The 14,578-nt window shown below is 46.8% G+C and overlaps 1 protein-coding gene across 2 annotated transcripts in view; it reads right to left on the minus strand.

The window, feature by feature from the left end:
* The window catches only part of LOC140395241 (procathepsin L-like), a 58,249-nt gene that overhangs the window by 31,179 nt on the left and 12,492 nt on the right, over nucleotides 1-14,578 (minus strand). For both annotated transcript variants that reach the window (XM_072482792.1, XM_072482791.1), the window contains exons 3-4: nucleotides 12,928-13,050; nucleotides 8,754-8,957 (exon numbers count right to left, since the gene is read on the minus strand). In XM_072482792.1, the coding sequence (XP_072338893.1) occupies nucleotides 8,754-8,957; nucleotides 12,928-13,050 (327 nt within the window). The remainder of the gene's footprint in view (nucleotides 1-8,753; nucleotides 8,958-12,927; nucleotides 13,051-14,578) is intronic.

The raw sequence follows: 14,578 nt of genomic DNA on the forward strand, positions 1-14,578 counted from the left end.
CAACGTGTGGCTTGAAGTGCAGTAAATGAGGGCTTCAGGGCATTGGGACCAGCTCTGGTACAGGAGGCAGCTACTCGAAAAGAACAGGTCACATCCCATTCGGTCTGGGACCAATTTCCTCAAACAAAAGTTCACCACTCTGGTTGGGGAGGGTTTCAATTTAATTGACAGTGGGGTAGGCACCAGAAAGTAGTAAAGTGGAACAAGGTACTTCAAGTGAGAGTGTTGGATACTCCTCGGGAGCCTGAGCTCACTTGGTTAGACAGCTGGTTCATGATGCAGAGCAAGGTGAGCAACGTGGGTTCAATTCCTGTACTAGCTGAGGTTATTCATGAAGGCCCTGCATTCTCAATCTTGACCCTCGCCTGAGGTGTGGTGACCCTCAGGTTAAATCACCATTAGTCAGCTCTCCCCCTCAAAGGGAAAGCAGCCTATGGTCATCTTTGGTCTATGGTGACTTTACCTTAATCCTAGAAGGAAATAGTACCACATTCGACAGGAGTCGACTAAGCATGGCTGCAAAGCCAGGTTAAGAATACATGTGTGTTAACACATAGAGTAGTGAATAAAATTGGTGAGTTACAAGCACAAAGATCAAAGTGGAAATATGGTGTAGTAGCAATAATAGAAATGTGGTTAATGGTGCGGACAAGGCTGCGAATATTCAATTATACAAAATGTTCAGAAAAAAATGGGGATAGGAAGGGGGAGGTAGGATGGCAGCAATTAGGGAACATACATACAGCATACAGTGCAGAAGGAGGCCATTCAGCCCATTGAGACTGCACGTAAGCCCTCACTGCCACCCAATAACCCCTCGTAACCTTTTTGGACACAGGGCAATTTAGAATGGCCAATCCACCTAAACTGCATGTCTTTGGACTGTGAGAGGAAACCGGAGCACCCGGAAGAAACCAATGCAGACACGGGGAGAACATGCAGACTCCGCACAGACAGTGACCCAGTGGTGATTCGAATTTGGGACCCTGGTGCTGTGAACCCACAGTGCTAGCCACTGTGCTACCAGGTTGATGTTGTGTTGCAAAGGTAGGATGTCCTGGAGGTAACAAGGACAGAATCTACTCATTAGACATGGAGGCAAAACGTGTATGATTACACAACTGGGGGTGGGGGGGTGGGGGGGGATTTTCTAGGAGAGAGGGGTATTATCTAAGTTTCCAGATATTGAATGTGAGACAGAGGGGAAAATATGCAGGGAAATCACAAAGAAGTGCAATAGTAGGGAGTGATGATATTGGGGGATGTTACTGAGTTAAGCATCAATTGGGAAAGTGTTATAGTAAAGGGAAACGGAAGGAGGCATTTCTGAAATGTGTTCATGAGAATTTCCTTTCCCAGAATGCTCCTGGTCCAATGAGGGAGGAGGCTTTGCTGGATCTGGTGCTGCGAAATGAGATTGTTGTACCCTCAATAACGACGCTTAGAGAGTAAACGGTAAAGAAGGCTTTAATAAGCTAAGAACTAGCTTGGTGCCGAGACGGGTGCTTACTAGGTGCCGTCCACAAGGCGGCCCCTTATATACGGCTCCCAGGTGGGCGGAGCCAGAGGCAGAGTCCCCCAGGGTTCCAAGCCCGGTTTTAAAAGGGACATCACCTTACATGATGATAAGGGTACAGTAATACAGTAACCGTTCATCACAGAGATGGATCAAGTGAATGAAGTGTTAATGGGGCAACCAAACCGAACCAAAAACTGACAAGAAAAGCTAGAAGAGATAATGGGTGACCATTAATGCATTGATGTTTCAGATACAGGCGAGGGACATTACAACCAGAGGGAAAGATAGGATCCAAAGCCAGGGCTCCTCGGATGAAGGGGAGATGGGAGATTATGATGAAACAATTAAAGAGATTGTATGATGCATGTCAGGTGAGAAAATGGATATGGGGGCAATAATTGTTGGGCAGGCTGTATGGGAAAGGCTGGTTATGTTTAGAATAGATAATTGCCATGTCTGACAGCTTTCGGTCTGAATTCTAAAGGGAATGGGAGTGAAGAGAATTATCCAATCTTCCCCAAATGTCGGGGACGTTCCAAAAGACTAGAGTGATAAATGTGACACCCTTGCCCAAGAAAAGATGAAAGAATGGCAGCAAGTTAGTTACTGGTGTCGGCTCACTCAGCTGGTGTCGGGGCTGAGAAACAATGAACTGAAGGCCAATTAACTGCATTGGAGAGTTAATTAAGGAGAGCCAGCCTTGGAAAAAAAAGATGCTGGATTAATCTAATTGAGTTTTAGAATGAAACACCCTCTGGAGTCTGTGTAACAGATCAGGCATTAAATGAGATTGCAGTAATTTAGAATATAAGAACTCGGCGCAGAAGTTGTCAATTCAGCTCCTCAAGCTCGATCTGCCATTCAATACGATCATGGCTCATCTCGGCCTCAACTCCACTTTCCTGCCTGTTCTCCACAACCCTTCACCCCATTACTAATTAAAAATCTGCCCATCTCCTCCTTAAATTTATTCAATATCCCAGCATCCACCACACTCTGGGGTAGTGAATATCACAGACTCACGACCCTTTGACAGATGTATTTTCTCCTCACCTCTTTTAAATCTGCCACTCCTTATCCTAAAACTATGACCTCTCGTTCTCGATTGTCCCACAAGAGGAAACATTTGTTCTACGTCTATTCGGTCAATACCTCTTACCATCTTATATACCTCAATTAGATCTCCTCTCATTCTTCGAAACTCGAGAGATTAAAGGCCTAAACTGCTCGATCGCGCCACATCGGTGCAGACTCAATGGGCCAAATGGCCTCCTTCTGCACTATAATGTTCTATGTTCATGATGCCACGGCAACACATTCATAAATGCACATTGACATCCCGTGCTGTCCTTTAGGGGTATCATGGTGACACAGTGGTTATCACTGCAGCCTCACAGCACCAGGGGCCAGGGGCCCGGGCTCCATTCCGGCCTTGAGTCACTGTCTGTGTGGAGTTTGCACGTTCTCCCCATGTCTGCGTGGGTTTCTGCCGGATGCTCCGGTTTCCTCCCACAGTCCAAGGATGTGCAGGTTAGGTGGATTAACCTTACTAAATTGCCAATTAGTGTCTAAAGGTTGGCTGGGATTATGGAGATAGGGCAGGGGAGTGGGCCTGTGTAATGTGCTCTTTCAGAGGGTTGGTGCGGACTCTTTCGGCTGAATAGCCTCCTTCTGCACTGTAGGAATTCTATGGTTCTATTCTTCCATTCTACCTGTATAACTGGACAGGTCGAACTATCTTTATTAGGTTATAAACAGGTGTTTTATTCTGTTTAATTATTTTTGCCCAACTGTCGTGATTTTAATGCTTTTATATACTCATGTTCTATTTAATATGTGCTCAGACTCACAGAACTTCAAAGTTAAACAGGCAACTGACAGTGATCGAATGGCTTCAGTATATCCCCCACACAATCGAGGAACTTGTGCTGAGGCGTGCAGGCATTACAGGGCAAGTGTTGAGAGTATTTTACACCGGGTGCCCACAAAGGATTTCCAGCCCGGGCTCAAGAACCAATTCCCCAGTTGTACTATTATTCCTCCAAGAAAATCGGTTCAAACTTATGACTATTCGAGTTACAACCTGGATTTCAGGAACCAATTGTGTCAAGTGCCCAAGCAGTGCCTGTAACACCCCTTTGATATCCCAATAGAGGAGAATATCAAGGATTGTGTAGGAGGTAAAAGGTTTGAGTGAGAACATGAATTCCGAATTCAAGCTGGAATGTCCTTTTTATTTCTCTATCTATTTCAAGTCAGAATGTGTGTTTAACTGTGAGACTAATATTTTCTTCAGTTATACTGAGTATTTTTGCAGTCATTTCAAAAGGTACCTGAAGAATAAAATTATTTAATTCAATGGCTTCTTGTAAGCAAGCGTGGTTTTGATAAATTTACGTCTGCTCCTTTTACCAGTTTAAAATATTATGGAATGGAATCAGGGTTATTGAAGTTAACCAAATTATTAAATTGTGAAAACTAGACTTTGATGTTAACCACAGTGAAATTCTTGTGATTATAAATGAGGTGAAAATCATTATTTGATATGAGTTTATTAAAAATTGAATGTTGAGAGTAATTGGTGTTTGTGGAATTCTGTTGAATAATTGGATAAACATTCTTTATTGCTATTGGTTCTACTGGAATGCGATAGCCATTAGCAAACTGTCAGCATCTTTCTAACTTAGGATTGATGGAAGTTAAAAGGGTCCTGTGTGCAATAAATATCTGGCAGATCTTTTGTTTCTTTATAGCAATAACGTTGAGAAATCCTCTGATTGGTCTGTTCACTCTTTAAGAGCTAATGAACCTTGAACAGTGCTTAAATAATGGAGAAATTATTGAACGGTTTAATCTGAATTGTAAATAAAGAACTGGGAAAACCATCTTTAAAAATGAGATAAACTAAAATACTGTCAGGACCCTGCTACAGAGGCAGAGGCAGCAGGGGGGGGGTTGGCGTTGCCGAACTTGCTTCATTATAATTGGACGGCGAATGTGGGCAAGGTGGGGCGGTGGTGGGAAGGACAAGGGGTAGAGTGGGTTAGAATGGAGGAGGAATCTTGTAAGGGGTCTAGTTTGAAGGCTATGGTGACGGCAGCATTGCCAATGGCTCCGAGTAGGTATTCGGGGATCCAAGTGGTGCAGTCCACGGTGAAGATGTGGAATCAGCTGAGGAGGCATTTTCGGATGGAAGGGATGTTGGTACAACGCCGCTGTGCGAGAATCATGGGTTTGAGCCGGGGGGGATGGATAGTGTATCCAGGAGGTGGAGGGAAGTGGATTTGTATTTGGAGGAAGGGTTCGCCTGTCTGGAGGAGCAAAGGGAGAGGGTAGAGCTGCCGAGGGGCAGTGAGTTCAGGTATTTGCAAGTTAGGGACTTTGTGCGAAAGGTTTGGAGAGGGTTCCCTAGATTGCCGGGATACACCCTGCTGGAGCGACTGCTGCTTCCAGAAGTGGAAGGGGAGACAAGAATTAGGATATATATAAGTGGCTGGGGGAGCAGTGGGGTGAGCGGGTGGTGAAGATCAAGGAGAAATGGCAAGCGGAGTTGGGAGGGGAGATCAATTGGGGAATATGGAGTGAGGCACTCCGAAGGGTAAACGGGACCTCCTCTTGTGCAAGGATGAGCCTGATACAGTTTAAGGTGGTGCACAGGGTGCATATGACTCCGGCGAGAATGAGGGTTCTTTCAGGGGGTAGCGGGTGAGTGTGAGAAGTGTAGGACGGGGGCCAGTGAACCACATGCACATGTTTCGGGGTTGCGAAAAATTGGGAAGAGTCTGGGCGAGAGTGTTCACAGTCTTAGCCAGGATAATGGAGGAGGAGGTGGACCGGACCCTTAGGTGGTGATATTTGGAGCAACCGGAGGAAACCAAACACTGGGAGAAGGTGCAAACTTCACACAGTCATCCAAGGCTGGAATCGAACCCTTGTCCCTGGCACTGTGAGGCAGCAGTGGTAACCACTGTGCCACCATCTTCTGTGAGAACACTGAAATAATTCATAATTCAGATTGTATTCATATTATGAACATTGAGCAATTTCTAAATGCAATATTGACTGAATCCAAGTAACGTCTGACTCATGGGCGGGATTCTCCCCCACCTGGCGGGGCGGGGGGTCCCAGCGGGATGGAGTGGCGTGAACCACTCCGGCATCAGGCCGCCCCAAAGGTGCGGTCTCTGCACCTTTAGGGGCCAAGCCCTCACCTTGAGGGGCTAGCCCCGCGCCGGAGAGGTTGACGCGCCGCCAGCTGGCAGGAAAGGCCTTTGGCGCCACTCCAGCCGGGGCTGAAAGGACTTCGCCGATCGGTGGAAGTCCGCGCATGCGCGGGAGCGTCAGCGGCTGCTGACATCATCCCCGCGCATGCGCAGGGGGTGGGTCACTTCCGCATCGGCCATGGTGAAGTCTGTGGCCGAGGCGGAGGGAAAAGAGTGCCCCCACGGCACAGGCCCGCCCGCGGATTGGTGGGCCCCGATCGCGGTGGCCAGGCCACCGTGGGGGCACCCCCCGGGGCCAGATCGTCCCCCCCCCAGGACCCCGGAGCCCCCCGCGCCGCCTAGTCCCGCCGGGAAGAGAGGTGGTTTGATCCTCGCCGGCTCAGGCATTCCAGCAGCGGGACTTCGGCCCATCGCGGGCCGGAGAATCGCCGGGGGGGGGGGCTCGCCGACCGGCGCGGCACAATTCCCGCCCTCGCTGAATATCCGGTGCCAGAGAATTCGGCAACCGACGGGGGTGGGATTCACGCCAGCCCCCGGTGATTCTCCGACCTGGCGGGGGGTCGGAGAATCCCACCCATGTTATCTATTAAAGAACAAACTTTCATCAGGATTATAAAATTAATTGACCAGTCCTGATATTCCAACAATACTGGGGCGAAATTCTCCCGAAACGGCGCGATGTCCGCCGACTGGCGCCCAAAACGGCGCCAATCAGACAGGCATCGCGCCGCCCCAAAGGTGCGGAATGCTCCGCATCTTTGGGGGCCGAGCCCCAACATTGAGGGGCTAGGCCGACGCCGGAGGAATTTCCGCCCCACCAGCTGGCGGAAAAGGCCTTTGGTGCCCCGCCAGCTGGCGCGGAAATGACATCTCCGGGCGGCGCATGCGCAGGAGCGTCAGCGGACGCTGACAGTTTCCCACGCATGCGCAGTGGAGGGAGTCTCTTCCGCCTCCGCCATGGTGGAGACCGTGGCGGAGGCGGAAGGGAAAGAGTGCCCCCACGGCACAGGCCTGCCCGCGGATCGGTGGGCCCCGATCGCGGGCCAGGCCACCGTGGGGGCACCCCCCGGGGCCAGATCACCCCGCGCCCCCCCAGCACCCCATTTTGAAATAATAATTGGACACAAGTACAACATTGATTGCTGTTGTGGAAAATAAAAGACTTCAGAAGAGGTTAAGAAATATATACAAAATTGTGCTGAGAATTTGGACTGATTTGTGGATGTTCAGTGTATGTTTTAAGGTTTGATGACAGTGTATTGGGTGTCAAAGTTTGTCCTGGGATTAGAATGGAGATTAAATGATATTTAATGGGATGTGGAGAATTAAATGACAGGGAGTGATTGAGGCTACGAAAGAGAAACTGCAAAAATACATCATCAAATGGGCACTACGTTAATTGCTTCATTGATTATGAATGCCATTCAGGGCATGTGCCAAATGAGTTGGAGAAAACTAAGTGATTGGACCCAATAGTTTGCAGAATCACAGAATCAAAGAATCATACAATGCAGAAGAGGCCCTTCGGCCAATCGAGTCGACATTGACACTTGAAAAACAGCTGACCTGCCTGACTAATCCCATTTGCCAACACTTGGCCCATAGCTTTGAATGTTATGACGTGCCAAGTGCTCATCCAGGTACATTTTAAAGGATGAGAGGCAACCCACCTCTACCACCCTCTCAGGCAGTGCATTCCAGACCGTCACCCCCCTCTGGGTAAAAACGTTTTCCCTCATATCCCCCTTAAACTTCCTACCCCTCACCTTGAACTTGTGTCCCGTTGTAACTGACCCTTCAACTGGGGGAAACAGCTGCTCCCATCCACCTTGTCCATGCCTCTCATAATCTTGTACACCTTGATCAGGTCACCTCTCAGTCTTCTCTGCTCAAGCGAAAACAATCCAAGCCAATCTGACCTCTCTTCATAAATCAAATCTTCCATCCCAGGCAACATCCCAGTGAATCGCCTCTGCACCCCCACCAGTGCAATCACATCCTTCCTATAATGTGGTGACCAGAATTGCACACAGTGGCCTCACCAAAGTTCTATACAAGTTGAGTTGAAAGACCAGTCATTGTCATATTGAATGATGGAACAGGCTTGAAGGGCTGAGTGGGTGACCCCTGCTTCCATTTCTTACGTTCTAATATCATGTATATGAAGCAATGCAATGCTGTATTTAAAAGGGGACATCTCACATGATGAGAGACAATTTAGTGATGGGGTCATCGACCAAGGGTTAGAATAATATCAATGGATTTTGTCATTATCCAGATAATTATCCTGATAATTCTAATTGGTACAATGTGTCGGTTTAAATGATTCAGACACTATCATAGAAAAGCCACAACATGGAATTGGCTGCTTTGATCAAAAGATGAGGGGGACAGGAACTCATTCCTCCAACCTACACAACTTATATCTAGGTTGATTGGTGCTTTCTATATAAATTATGTATCCCATTCACTTTTCATTAGGCATCTGAATAATTAAACAATGCATAATTGGAGTATACAATGCAATGCTCATGAAGTGAGACTGGACATAATCTGATAAGGAGCTTGGAGAGCGCATCTCAGAAACTTGTCCGGTTTGAGTTTTGCCAGGTTAGGTCTGAAATTCCTATTTAGCATGGAACAATTGTACTTCTACACTTCAATTTTAAATCTATTTTAACATCTTAAAAAAAAAACTTTTATACTTTGGAATCCAACATTTAACAGCCTTTTTATGCAAAAAAAATGGATTTAACTTCGACAAATCCCACCATGATTCCATGCCTGACCATAACCAATGCACATAAACAGCTGCTGTGAGTAAGCAGCAGCGGCATTTTCAGGCAAAAAGGACCGAAACTCAAAGCCAATTAGAACCTCACACTTGTGGTGGGATTTTCCCGCCCTGACACTGGTGGGCATCGTCATGAGCGGGACGAGAAATTTGGAGAGCAGCTGACTATTAAAATCCCACCCCAATAATGACTAGATTGGCTGCTCCTGATTTTTACCTGGTTCTTCACTGGAGTTACAATGCCATGTTTACGCCAATCGACGATTACACGTGTCACATCTCCATCACTTTCTTCATCAAGTTCATCATCTCCATCACTTTCTTCATCTTCATCAAATTCGTCTCCTTCAAATTCTTCAGTCGAGTTATCAGCTTCGATTGGGAGGAATCCATTCATGCGTTCATTGAACTCTTTATCAGTCTAGAAAGGAAAACACATCAGGCATTCATTAATGAATTGATGGATTTTTAATGGAGAAGGTTCAGGAGGAGAGTAGATAACCGCACAGGGCCACATTCTCACCCATTCACTGAGTTTAGCAAAAAGAGCGATTAAAGTATCAAGCAGCACTGACACTCCATACTCATGTCTAATGTTTGACTAAAATGAAGAACTGCAGGAAAATGGTTCATCCATTTCACCACACTCCAGGATAAAGGTGGGTGGAGATCCTGAAGGTGATAAAGAATCTCTCTGGTCTAGGGTACAAGAAACAAAATGGCAGCACTGATGCCTGATTTTGTGTGAAATAATTTGAGAATCTTCTGGTCATTAGAAACGTCCAGAGCACTTTCACAGTGAGGAGAGTGGGTAAAGTCCCCCATTATGGATGAGTTTATTGGTGTTTAACTGAACCATCCCGATCAAGAGGCTCTCAGATTCCATCACCAGCTTGGTCTTAATTCCCTTACTCCGAGCTAATGTCCAATCTCTAGAAAACAAGCTAGACGAACTTAAAGCCAGACTCACTTTTCAAAGAGAACTAAGGGAATGCTGTGTGCTCTGTTTCACAGAGACATGGCTCACTCCTGCTTCACCGAACTGTGCCCTACAACCAGAGGGTTTCTCAATCTACTGAATGGACCGTATGGCGGCCTCAGGTAAGACAAGGGGTGGTGGGTTCTGCCTCCAAATCAACACCTCCTGGTGCCTAGATGTAGCAACACTGGAGAGTTTCTGCTCCCCGGACCTAGAATACCTGACGCTAAAATGCCGCCCCTACTACCTTCCGCGGGAATTCAGCTCCGTTATCCTGACGGCAGTTTACATCCCACCCCATGCAAACATGAAAGTTGCACTGGACGAAATATTCACCACCACAAATAGCCTTGAAACGAAACATCCCGAGGCCTTGTTTATTGTAGCTGGGGACTTCAATCAGGCCAAGCTCAAGAGCGTACCACCAAGTTACCACCAACACGTCACCTGCTCCACCAGAGGCCCAAACATCCTGGCCCACTGCGACACAAATATCAAACATGCCTACTGCTCTATCGCCCACCCACACTTTGGCAAATCTGACCACAAGGCTGTGCTCCTGCTCCCAGCTTATCAGCAAGAACTGAAGCGGGAGAATCCGTCAAAGAAAGTCATGCATTGTTGGTCTGACGAATCGGATGATCTCCGACGGGACTGCTTAGAGTCAGTGGACTGGTTAGTATTTAAAAATTCTCCGACCAGCCTGAGCGAGTACGTCACTACAGTAACTGACTTCATTAGTCAGTGTGTAGAAGACTGTGTGCCAAAGAAGCAAATCCGCGTGTTTCCCAACCGGAAATCCTGGATGAACAGGGATATCCACTGCTTGTTGAAGTCCAGGTAGGAAGCGTTTAAGTCAGGTGACCCTGACCTCTACAAGAAAGCCAAATATGATCTAAAGAAATCCATCAAAGATGCCAAAAGACAGTACCGGACGAAGCTCGAGTCCCAGGCTAGCCACACAGATCCCTGCCGACTATGGCAGGTCTGCAAGACATAACGGGCTCCAAGATGAAGGAATGTAAAATTTGCTGATGACAACACCGTAGTGGATCGGATTTCAAACAATGACGAGACAGAGTACAGGAATGAGATAGAGAATCTGGTGAAATGGTGCGACGACAATAATCTCTCCCTCAATGTCAACAAAACGAAGGAGATTGTCATCGACTTCAGGAAGCGTAGTGGAGAACATGCCCCTGTCTACATCAATGGGAATGAAGTCGAAAGGGTCGAGAGCTTCAAGTTTTTAGGTGTACAGATCGCCAACAGCCTGTTCTGGTCCCCCCATGCCGACACTATAGTTAAGAAAGCCCACCAACAACTCTACTTTCTCAGAAGACTAAGGAAATTTGGCATGTCAGCTACAACCCTCACCAACTTCTACAGATGCACCATAGAAAGCATTCTTTCTGGTTGTATCACAGCTTGGTATGGAACCTGCTCTGCCCAAGACCGCAGGAAACTACAAAGGTCGTGAAAGTAGCCCAGTCCATCACGCAAACCAGCCTCCCATCCATTGACTCTATCTATAATTCCCGCTGCCTCAGAATGGCAGCCAGCATAATTAAGGACCTCACGCACCCTGGACATACTCTCTTCCACTTTCTTCCGTCAGGAAAAAGATACCAAAGTTTAAGGTCACGTACCAACCGACTCAAGAACAGCTTCTTCCCTACTGCCATCAGACTTTTGAATGGACCTACCTCGTATTAAGTTGATCTTTTCTCTACACCTTTCTATAACTGTTAACATTATATTCTGCAGTCTCTCCTTCCTTTCCTATGTACGGTGTGCATTGTTTGCACAGCATGCAAGAAACAATACTTTTCACTCTATACTAATACATGTGACAATAATAAATCAAATCAAAATCACAGCTCAGGGTGCAGTTGGTCTAGAATTGACGGCAGAGTCCTGGGATTTAGAGGAGAAAGTCAGTAAGCATTCCCATTTCTGATCACAATGGAAAGTAGTTGTTACACAAAGATCAAGTTTGGTTTTGATGCTGCCCATGGTCGAATATCCTGCCCACATGAATTGTGGAGGTTCACACATCAAAAGTTGAAATTGCCATTGGTCCCAGTGTTCGGTTTTAGTCCATCACTGCGGGGAGATTAGGGCCATGGAGAGTTAATGCAGCTGGTGTGTTGAACACTGTCAACACTGTCCAATCATTTTTAAATTGTCACTTGGTTTAGTGCCGGTGAGCCCATCCCATGCTTTTTATTCAGAAAGTACAACAGACACACAAGCCCATGGTGCTGGCTGACTGACAAGAGCAAACATAACACACTTAGATATCAAAAGGAGAGAAGAATCTATTTTGACAGAAACAGGAACGAACAGTGAATTCTTTGTTATAATGAGGTGCTGTGATACTACTAATCAAGTTGGTTATTTTGGAAGGGAGAATAAAAGCACAGGGTATTATTGAAATGAAGAAAGCAATTGTACTAAGGGATTGGGGGTACTTGTGCAAGAAACAAAGAAAGTTGGCACACAGGTGCAGCAGGTAATCTGGAGGGCTAATGGAATGTTGGCCCTTATTCCAAGGGGGCTGGAGTATAAGAGCCGGGAAGTCTTGCTGCAACTGTACAAGCTGCTGGTGAGACCACGTCTGGATTACTGTGAGCAGTTCTGGTCTCCTTATTTAAGGAAAGATATTGGCTGGAATTCTCCAGCTGTTGGGATTCTTTCTTCCCGCTGGCAGTGCACCCCCATCCGTGGGTTTTCTATGGCTTCAATGGGAAATCCCATTGACAAGTGGAGGGAAGAAAGAATCCGACCACCAGTGAATGGAGCGCCACCGAAAAACATGCTGCTGGGGGGCCGCAGAATCCAGCCCCGTTATTTCATTGGACTCAGTTCAGAACAGGTTCACTAGGATAATCCGGGCCCGGTGTGGAAGGATTGCCTCATGAGCAAAGTTTAAACAGGTTGGGACTCTACTCATTGGAATTTAAAAGAATGACAAGTGATCTCATTAAAACATATAGGATTCTTAAAGAGCTTTTGACAGGGTAAATGCTGAGAGGATGTTTCCCCTCATTGGAGAGTCTAGGACCAGCAGGCATAGTCTCAGAATCAAGTGGTGCCAATTCAAGACTTAAAATGAGGAGGAATTTCTTCTCTCAGAGGTTTGCGAATCTTCAGAACACCTTGCCACAGAAAGCTTTGAGGGCAGAGTCCTTGTGTGTTGTGAATCAAGAGATATGGGGAAAGGGCAGGAAAGTGGATGTGTGGAATGTCGGATCAGCCATGATCCTATTGAATGCTGGAGCAGGATCGAGGGGCTGAATGGCCTACTCCTGTTCCTATTTTATATGGTCTTATATCAAACCTCATTCAGTAATAGTACCCACAATAACGTGGATCTAATTGATCCGCCTTCTAGACAGCTTGTACACACCAAGTCTCCAAACTCGTTCATTCCCACAGTAAACGTGTGTTTCCCCATTGAGTTCTCCAGGTTATGCTGTTCGATGTATCTCACATTGTCCTCCCATATCTTTCTCCTGTAGGTCTCTTCTTCCTGAATAAAGACATTAAGGCAGTCAGGCTGTAACATTTTCATTTTGTAAAATTATTTAAAACCCTGATGCAAAAACTGAAGTTACATTTTGCAGTCAAGTTTCTATCCTCTCATTCATATTGTAGAAGATACACTCATTCCTCTTCCCATAGACACAGAAAGGTAAAGCAGATTGAACCCGCGCTCTGAGAGATCAAAGCTTTAGGCAGTCTTTTTTCTGGGGTGCGCAGTCCTGATGACAGAGCTGGAAGTCAGCTGCATTTTTGTTTACGTGTCAGGAGCCGGCTCCTGCAGTCACACGAGATCCTCGTGTACCGCTGACCTTGTCATAATGATAGAAGCAATTTTAAAAGTTTTAATATGATGAGTATTCATGGCATACTAATGTATGACCAGCAGGAACTTGCCAAGGGACGGAAAGGCTCGACTCCTGTCATGTCTTGAGCCTGAATCTCTCTCTGCATCTCAACCTGACTGAGTCACCCCATCCAGCACGTTTCCCACCCTGAAAGTGGAGTAGGAATAATCTGTTGAATAAGGTCAACATCTTTATCCCCGGACATAATGTTTTGTGACGAACAACAGAAAATTGGAAATCGAGAGGAAAGATGGATCATGCATTTCCCAGGTTAGAATTTGTCTCCTCTGGGCGGTACGGTGGCTCTGTGGTTAGTACTGCTGCCTCACAGCGCCCAGGACCCAGGTTCGATCCCAGCCCCGTGTCTGTGTGGGTCTCACCTGCACAACCAAAGGTGTGCAGGGTTGGGGGATTGGCCCCTTAATTTAAAAAAAACAATTGGGCACTTTTAAGTTAAAAAAAGATTTTGCCGCCCCATTCCATTAATTTTGTGGAGTGTTCTGATTGGTGAGTGTGATGACAATGTCGATATGTTTACAAAGAGAATGGCCATGAAGCTACTCCAGGTGTATTTATGGTTTCTATGGTAACTTCAACAGAGGCCCAGTGGAATCCAGTAAACTGATTTACACCAAAGACTGAATTTATTTCCCTTCCTTCCCTGAGGTGAGTTTGTGTTGAGGGGGAGGAGCATTTAAATGGGCAGGAGGCTGTAAGGTGGGAATACCACCTCCCCCCCCCCCCTTTGTTCCTCTTATCCAATGAAGTTCAGGGAGTGAAGGCTCATGGGTAGCTACCCCACCACTGGCAACTGAGGTTCTAATGTGGACAATGAATGCCCGATTAGGGGCCTCCCACCACCCCTGTTGAAATCAACCCGGGCGGAGCATTTATCATGTGCCAAGCCTGAAAAGCAAACCCTGTTGGATTTTCTTTCGGGCTTCCAAGTTGGGGTCCTTCAGTACTTGACTGAGGGACCATGTGTTGCAAAGTGTGGGGGTCCAGTGAGAGCCTCAGCCATGCCCTTGCTGCCGGGTCACCACCAACTGCAGCTCAAGGCCAGCCATCACTCACTGATGGATTAGGCCTCAGGTGGGTATTTTACTGGAAACAACACCACCCCCTGGTGACTCTGCCAAGCAATGTACACCTGACAGCCTTAGGCTGACC

The sequence above is a fragment of the Scyliorhinus torazame genome, chromosome 18 (assembly GCF_047496885.1).
Source record: "Scyliorhinus torazame isolate Kashiwa2021f chromosome 18, sScyTor2.1, whole genome shotgun sequence".
Lineage (NCBI taxonomy): Eukaryota > Metazoa > Chordata > Chondrichthyes > Carcharhiniformes > Scyliorhinidae > Scyliorhinus > Scyliorhinus torazame.